The 9,400-nt window shown below is 32.1% G+C and overlaps 2 protein-coding genes across 2 annotated transcripts in view; one reads left to right on the top strand and one right to left on the bottom strand.

The window, feature by feature from the left end:
• Positions 1 to 12: 12 nt before the first annotated feature.
• Positions 13 to 5,377, bottom strand: LOC140039790 (uncharacterized). Its single transcript, XM_072085389.1, has 3 exons — positions 5,023 to 5,377; positions 2,687 to 2,890; positions 13 to 180 (listed from the first exon to the last, which is right to left on the bottom strand). The coding sequence occupies exons 1-3, from the start codon at positions 5,098 to 5,100 to the stop codon at positions 154 to 156; spliced, it is 309 nt and encodes a 102-aa protein (XP_071941490.1). The 5' UTR covers positions 5,101 to 5,377; the 3' UTR covers positions 13 to 153.
• Positions 5,378 to 5,783: 406 nt separating this feature from the next.
• LOC140040749 (outer dynein arm-docking complex subunit 2-like) overlaps positions 5,784 to 9,400 on the top strand; it is a 29,769-nt gene continuing 26,152 nt past the window's right edge. The window contains exon 1 of the mRNA XM_072086912.1: positions 5,784 to 5,939. The gene's annotated coding sequence lies outside the window, so the exon portion shown is untranslated. The remainder of the gene's footprint in view (positions 5,940 to 9,400) is intronic.

The raw sequence follows: 9,400 nt of genomic DNA, 5'->3' as shown, positions 1-9,400 counted from the left end.
CATTACACTTGTTTACATATTTGTTTATTTTGTGAATCATACATCAAACTATTTTACACACAATAAATACAAGAAATAGTTTTTCATCATTTGTGCCATTTTATTAGAAATTCTTGACCTTCATTTCCAATCATTTGCCAAAGTTCATTTTCATCACCATTGTTGAGCAAAATTGATGTCCTGAAAGAAGTAAAAATCAATTGTTACAGATTTGTTTGCCATTTTGACCTTTGCCCGGTTGTGACCTGATATCAACCAGATTCAACTAGTAATTGGCCATCAATTAATAATAAATAAACATTTACAGTACTGTCTCACATGTGTCTAGAAAACTCAGATCTTAAAAACTCAGAGTTTTCTAGACACCCCTGTCTCACAGCCCTGAAAAACTGTTAAGCTGTTAAATAGCGACATATCATTACTGCAGTTACAAAGAAATTAAAATTCAGTTATTTCCACCTTGTAAAGTAGGCATATGTTAAAATGCTTATTTGAGCACTGAGGCAAATCCTTAAAAAAAACTTGGCAGACTCAGTTTTTAGTTCTTTTGCCATTCTCTACCGGTTGACATAAAGAAGAAAACATGAAGAAGCTTTTTAACGTGTAACATCTCTTTATTATTATTATAATTTTAGCAATTTTTTGCAATATAAATTATGTGATAGTGGTAATAGAATAATTAATCAAACTATACATTTGACACAGATGTTGGCACATTCTTAAACATTTCTATGACTATATTATCAAAATTTAGATTTATTTAAGAAAACCCTTCTTATTCTAGGCAATGACCATCATTTATTTGATAATATTGGAATTAAGTTGTCGACTTTATGTGTTTTCCCGTGCATCGTCAGACTTCATTAATCCCGTCATTTTTATTTGCTTTTTTGATGTATTTTAATATTTAAGGTGATTATATATATTATTGATGTATTTTTAATGTTACGTATTGAGATGCCAAATAAATGAAAGAAATGAAAGAAATTATTAAGTCTCTAATCAACAAATTCTGTAAATCATTGGCTAAATGTTTATGGAAGAAACGTTGTGCTTTGTTAAACTTGTAATGTCAATCATGGAGGTATAAAAATACCTCCATGTGTCAATGCTGTTGTGTTTTGAATTGCTTTTCAACTTTTGTGTGTCATTTTAATTTCTGTTTAGTTAATAGAGAGTTTTCGCAATCTTACATATATATATATATATATATTATATAAACGAAAACGGATACGTCACGCACACGTATTCGTTTTTGGTAAGCCATTAAAAATCTGTTTCGCATAGCAACGAAATATTGAGGGCGCCGCCCAAAATATGACTGCGGTAAATTTGAGCGAAGCGCAGGTACGTGTTGCTTGGTGCTTGTCTGCCTAGGCCGAGCGTAACATCAAAGCGAGTGAGGACTTTAAAAACTGCTATTTATCAAAATTGACCTGGCATTTTAGTAAATTACTTTAGTAAATTACTTTCAATAAAAGTATAATTATATTATTATAATCATGAATCATTCCTGATTCAAATGCAAAATGTGCAAAATAGATCAAAAACTATATTCGTTTTGTAGTCACGAATATGACTGGTGATATTCGTCAACACGAAAACGCTTTACGAATATGAAATGGAGATCAGCTCAAAAAATTTCACAAATGTGTGACGTATCCGTTTTCGTTATCGTATTCGTAAGGTTGCGAAAACTCCCTAATGTTGATATGTAAGTATTTTTGTCTTTTTTTTACATACACACCGTTATACTCTTTATTTTGATTCATACCATTACATGAAATTAATTTTATTATTTATTTTGTGTGTAAACATTTTGATTTATTTTGATTCTTCTTAAGTTTGTTTTATTTATTTATTTATTTTGATTTATTTATTTTTTTGGTTTTTGTAAGAGTTAATGTTTTGTATTTTATTTATTCTTGTATGTTATTACTTGGACGCACCTTTATCAACAAAGTGTGCCACTGTTGTAAAAGTGAAGTTTCCAATAAATTATTATTATTATTATAAACATAAATTTTAAGTTGAACTAAACAACAGCTCTGAAGTGAGTAACTTGATTGATTCATGTTATATGTAATAATAATAATAATAACAAAATGTTGATTAATTGGTTACTACCAATGCCATAGCCACAATCAATTTGAAAAACAACATAGGCACCACTCATGTAAAGTACGTAAAGCAGCGGGGAAAATATATCAAGCAGTTAATTACACAAACAAAAACTGGGTAAATGCTGATAGCAATTTGAAAAAAGCCACGGTAATTTTAAAATAAAACATCACAGCAAATTAAAAATAAAACACCACAGCAACTTAACAAAAATACCACGGCAACTTAAAATGAAACACAACGGTAAATTAAAAATGAAACATCACGGCAAAGTCCAAAATGCCACGGTTACTAGGAAGAAGTGATATTTTTTGGCATACTATTTCCCACAAACTAAATTCCTCCCTCGAATAAACATCCCCCTAAAAACCCTTGCAGTATAATAATAGTGGACAAGAATTGCTTGTTACAAAACCACACTGAGGGACACAATTTGCAGAAGTGGTTGTGATAAGTGGTTGCTTCCCATTTTGTTCATGCTACCATCATTGCCTTTTTTATATGTATCTCTTGTATTAAAGCAGCAGGTTTGACAAATTTATCATATCCCAAAAATCAAACTTACGTTGTATCTTGTAGACATTTTAGCATTATAATCAGTCTTACATCTGTCTTTGAAATACAACCTTCTCTCTGCATCTTGGTCATGATGACAGTGATGTTGGTAATCTCCATTCGTAGACGCAACCTCTCTCTTGTATGTACTTGATTCATTTTGGATCCGTTCATAGAGTAGTTTTTCTTCAGCTTCCCTTTTTTGATGCTGTCTCTGTTATTCAAAATGGAAAACAATAACTATCAGTAGTATGCATTCTTGAGTCGTTTACAAATAATGAATGTTGATGAGTATACTAGTATACAAATAATGAATGTTGATGAGTATACTAGTATACAAATAATGAATGTTGAAGAGTATACTAGTATACAAATAATGAATGTTGATGAGTATACTAGTATACAAATAATGAATGTTGATGAGTATACTAGTATACAAATAATGAATGTTGATGAGTATACTAGTATACAAATAATGAATGTTGATGAGTATACTAGTATACAAATAATGAATGTTGAAGAGTATACTAGTTTACAAATAATGAATGTTGATGAGTATACTAGTTTACAAATAATGAATGTTGATGAGTATACTAGTTTACAAATAATGAATGTTGATGAGTATACTAGTTTACAAATAATGAATGTTGATGAGTATACTAGTTTACAAATAATGAATGTTGATGAGTATACTAGTTTACAAATAATGAATGTTGATGAGTATACTAGTTTACAAATAATGAATGTTGATGAGTATACTAGTTTACAAATAATGAATGTTGATGAGTATACTAGTTTACAAATAATGAATGTTGATGAGTATACTAGTTTACAAATAATGAATGTTGATGAGTATACTAGTTTACAAATAATGAATGTTGATGAGTATACTAGTTTACAAATAATGAATGTTGATGAGTATACTAGTTTACAAATAATGAATGTTGATGAGTATACTAGTTTACAAATAATGAATGTTGATGAGTATACTAGTTTACAAATAATGAATGTTGATGAGTATACTAGTTTACAAATAATGAATGTTGATGAGTATACTAGTTTACAAATAATGAATGTTGATGAGTATACTAGTTTACAAATAATGAATGTTGATGAGTATACTAGTATACAAATAATGAATGTTGATGAGTATACTAGTTTACAAATAATGAATGTTGATGAGTATACTAGTTTACAAATAATGAATGTTGATGAGTATACTAGTATACAAATAATGAATGTTGATGAGTATACTAGTACAAAATATATTATTTGTTCCATTGCACGAACATAAAACTTCTATTATTTGTTTTATAAACAAATGGAATATATAGTGCAATATAATTATACTGTAATTGTTTATATTGTTTATTCAATGCAGCTTATTTTTAATTGGTGTATCTCATTATAACTTTGTTTTGTTTTGTTTTATTTTGACTTAATTTGTGCTACTTAGTTTTGTTATTTTTGTATTTTATAAGTAATGATGGAGTAAGAGCAGTTTTCTGTTTGGGCTCATGCCTATTACTTGCTCCTGGCAAGATGAATTGTAAAATGTACTTTATGAACTTTTGCCGAATAAATATTATTATTATTATTATTATTAATATAGTCGACGCACACTATCCCAGGTTCAGTCAATAACAGCAACCAATGCTGTGCGTGTGGTTGCTCGCTGTGTAACAAAATTGAACAAAAATATTGACATTGCACTCTCAGTGACATTATTAAGAGTGTAATAGAACATTTTTAAATATCATGTGACCCACAATCCTTCAATCAAATAAATCTACCAAGGTGTGTTAATAAGTTTATGACACATTCAATCTGCTGACTCCGCAACAGAGGGCACAGTATCTGGTAGTGACACTGCAAAAAAGATATTTTATAATCTTTTTAGTCAAAATGTTTATATAAACTTTAGACATTATGGCCTTCATTGCCTGCCCTAGAAGATGTAATACATTTGTGGCAAAATTGTAGGCCTGGGTCATGCTAATCTTCGGCTGGTAGGGTTTTATGATATAAAAGTACATGCTAACATAATATTTAATGTTATACTGATTATGTTTTTTCCGAAACTGTTCTTATTAAATAAGTGATGTTTTGTTGTGACAAATGAAATGATATTTTTAACTTGTTTCTGGAAAGAAAAATATATATTTACGTTTAGTTAAATTACGACTACAACATTTTAATAACATATGTACTTGACATCATTTCATGATCATAAAACCCTCTACCAGGCGATACCGGGGCCCCAAGTGGCAATACCGGGCCTTACCAGATGAAGATTTTAGTATGACCGCTAGGCTAGGTCTATTGACATTTGTTATGTTTTCTTACCGCTTCTTGAAGATCTTGGTGGTGTTTCCTATCAATAACTTTTTGCTTTCTAAGTGCTTCCCAATGTAAAGCAGACATCGCAAAATAATCTAACTATACCACCACTCTATAATAGTAGGCCTGGCTAGGCTGCTCTTAATCCTTATTATTAGGCTCAAAACGTCTATACTTTTTTAACTTAAGTACTACCCACACCACAATAATTAATTTTAGTGAGTATAGATAGGCCTAGATAGATCTAGATCAATTATGTTATTAATTTGTTGAATTTCCAATTCACTAGTGGCAGACGTCAGCCAACTGTCTGGGCATCAACACGTTAAATAAACAAAGCTTATGGGCAATCCAGCATCTTCATTGAGTTGCTGAGTTGCTAGTACACAATCACTTCTAACGTCATCGTAAAAGACGTAAACACTTATAATATGTTGTTATGGTATCTATCATCTGCATGGTTACGGGACGCGCTGGTTATCAAGCCCTCCCCCCTCCCCTCTAGTGTTAATATCAAGACAGTCTAGTCACATTCATGGATCGTACTACCTTGTCTATTTTTGTAAAACAAAGCTCTTCTATTGCAGGGACGGGTTTTGTTCTTTTTATACGATTAAAGTATAAGCAAAGAATATATATTACGGTATAAGCTACAGTAATAATTAATCCACATGATGTGCGCCCTCTCCGAAACTAACTACTCTAACTTTGCGATATATTGTGCGCATGTGTATCTTGTACCACCCAGGAGTCGAGTATGGCCGGTCGATCGTCATTCGTCGACGAGTTACTTAGCAACACATATAAAGAAGTATAAAAAATAACAACACGTTCACAATAATAATAGAGCAGGCTGCTTTGTAACCAAAATACCATCAATGTATATCATTTCCAATCATTAATTTATTATAACCATTTAAAAGGTAAGATATAATATTGTAAATAACATTTCTATTTGACGTTTATGCTCTAACCTAGGCCTAGGCCGCCCCATATATGGCCTACTAACTAGGCCTAGCTCTAGGCCCCTAGCTAGCTACTAGCTAGGCCTACCTCTACTAGGCCTAGGCTAGGCTAGCTAGTAGTAGTAGGCCTAGTACTACTAACTAGGCCTAGGCTAGGCCCTAGGGGCCTAGTAGGCTAGGCTCTACTTATTAGAGAGTATTAAATACAGACAGATCAGCAGATGATAAAGTAAGTAACCTGGCCCTACTACTAGTTACTAGGGCTAGCCTTAAGGCTAAACTAGATATTATAGGCCTAGGCCGAGGCTAGGCTAGGCCTCTATATAAGCCTGGCCTACTAGCTAGCTAGGCCTTTCTGCTCTGTTTAGCCTAGCTAGGGGCCTAGTAGTAGGCCTGGCTGCTGCTGACTGATGTGGCTGACAGTACAGACAATCGAGAACACGGACGACCAAAAATGCGGTCCAGTTTGTCCTATTGTCTTTTTGGATTGACAGACGATCGAGGCCAGTCAATCAGGCTTTTTAAAGACGATCGGGTACCAACGCGTACGGACGTTCAGGCTCAACTGTGTGGACGTTTGGGCTCAACTATGTGGATGTTCTAATATAATTAGACGATCGGGCCCTTTGTAAAAATAAAGAGAAGACGTTCGGGTCCACGAAAACGAATTGGATTTATAATTGTTCACCATAAGATATTTTATATTATGAATACCTAAGGGAACATTATTTTAATACACTCACACAATAAAAAACAATAAAAAAAGGGACTCAATATTTAATTTCTCTCTCTGCCAACATTTGCAATAGTAGACACAGATATACAATTTCCAAATGACAAAATGTGGTGTGGTTTTTTTTTAGCTTTCGCCACCTTTATTAATCTAATAATTTTACACAGGGCTATCGGGCCCAACGATAAAGATGATCGGGCTAAACTTATAAGACAATCGGGCACATAAAAAATGGCGGCCCCGATCATTTGTGGCCCTGATCGTCCTGGCCCCAATCGTCTGTTCACTGTCTTATGCCTATATTTATAAAAAAAAAACAATGGATGGATGATGTACCATACAGCGATAACTGTGCACCAGTTTGCAATATGGTACCCAATTTGCGGTAATGACTTTAATTGATACGCCGCTCAAGTTTGGTCACATGACTGAGAATATTGAGAGTATTACAGAAAGTTAACATGCTTATGAATGACCACACACACCCACTAAATAAGTACTACATTTTAAACAGATCGGGTATCAGGCTACGTCCACTAAGAGGAGATCATGATTGTCTTCGAAAGTAATTTGTTCCAAATTCTTGCCATTTATAAAATATATGCTGTAACATAACTATTAAGAGATAGATTGAAAATGTAATGTGTTTTAACTGTATAATACTGCTAATATATATATTTTTTATATATTTTTATATGTTACGATATAGTACTGTATTTTTATATTTTTGTCTATGTTCGATGTTTATTTGTATTTTTATAAGATCTTGTATTTTTATATTCATGACTTTTTATATTTATAATTAATTGTTTGAGAGCTTGTCAACGAAACGAATTTCCTTTTGGACCAATAAATTTCTGTATTCTGTATTATATGTAAACGTGATTATAGTGTTTAAAATCATAAATAAAACACAAATAATTCATATTCATATGGAGTATTTTTGGAGCGTGATGACGTCAGCATTCACACAAGGTGCGAGCTAGACAAAGTGACACTGGTAGTAGGAGTGCGTGTGTTTTGAAAATATACTCAGTTGTGGGTATTTTCCGTAGATTTTAAACTCTTGAATTCATATTATTAAACTCTTAGCTCCTCTTTCACTAAAGTAGACCTACAATATTTACACAACTAATGCTAACCCTAGCTCCAGGCCTACTCTTCTTAATTAAAAAAAAAGAGTTTTTTAAAACTTCTCGTATCAAAAAACATGTACCGTACATTAAATGAAATCAATTTATGGTTTAAAATTACAAATCACAAATTATAACTCTTGCCTCTTGTACAAAAATGAAGTTTTTTGGACAAGTAGTTCTCAAAGAAATGCAATTTCAGTTATTGTTACAATAAGCGTGTTTGCCGTCTTTTGAAAATTCTGTCCTATCTTTTAACACTAGCAGGTCTAAAAAAATAATAACTAAAAATTGGTCCAGAATTGGGACCATGGTCCGGATTGCCTTCAAAATTTAATGGAGTGGTCTTTGACCACCTATCTGTATTTTCACTTCGGTAAACATCTTGCAATAACTTTTTGAGTAATCCTGCTAACAACTAGACACATGCGATCCATTACATATACCTCCTTGGCGGAGGTAAACAATGTACAATTAAAAGTTAATATTAAATTATACATTGCCTGTTGGTTTTTAGTAATATATTTTGTATATCAACATTGTAAAATTCAATAAAATTTAGAATATGATATTACTTGTTTATTAAATAAAAAAAGAGTATTTATTTAAAACGTCATTCAAAGAATTTCAATACATATATTTTCCCGTGTAATTGGACAGGCATGAGAGACAACGTGAATGCACACGCAATAAAATTATTCCGCGGTGTGTTGATTGCGTCAACCAATTGATTGGCTTACGATGACATCATACCACAAAATAGTACTTTGTACTCGTGGTATAAACATGGATATTTGTCATGGTATATGGGTTGTTTAATGTTACTATGAAATATTTTAAATCATAAAGGCTTCATATCGGGATAAAACTATTTTTTTAGCACTTAAAATTAATATTTTTCTTAGTAACAAGCTGCAATGCAAGCACATACTGTAGTATGTGGAACTATATTATCTTCGAGCAAAAATTATCCACCGTATATTCTACCATCTTTTATCACCTTCTAGGGAGTCATCAGACATGCAGTAACTAACTGAAAAAAAGTATTCTTGGTTTTTATAGCAGAATTTTGCCAAATTTTGTATTTGACCATTTTAAGGGAAATGTATTTTCATATTGATTTCTGTTACAAATATTATATTTAAAATTCATGTCTGCATCTGAGCTTTAACATAGCATTTATCTATAAATTTTAATACGTATACACAGTTGCTCATACTGTAATGTTATATACCGGCACCTTTCAAATCATGGCATCTGATTGGTTAGTCTATAGTTATTGCCATGCTCAAACTAGACAGGCTAAACTGCACATGTCTGTTTCTTCTATCTTCTTCAATACAATCAGATCCACACACGCAACAACCCAACAATTGCTTAGCTATCCCTAGCCTACGATGATTAACTTAAGTTTAGCGGCCAGTTAAAATAAGAAGAAAAAATAAAGTATGATTTCGAAATATTTATTGCATATCTGGAAGCGAGGAATTATCAAATGCAGGCCTTTTTTGTTTGCTTTTTTACAGAGAAACAGTGCCACTAACTAGGCCTAG

Source organism: Antedon mediterranea, chromosome 2 (assembly GCF_964355755.1).
Source record: "Antedon mediterranea chromosome 2, ecAntMedi1.1, whole genome shotgun sequence".
Classification (NCBI taxonomy): Eukaryota; Metazoa; Echinodermata; class Crinoidea; order Comatulida; family Antedonidae; genus Antedon; species Antedon mediterranea.
The sequence above is the reverse complement of the archived record's forward strand: the minus strand, read 5'-3'. Positions and strand labels throughout refer to the sequence as shown.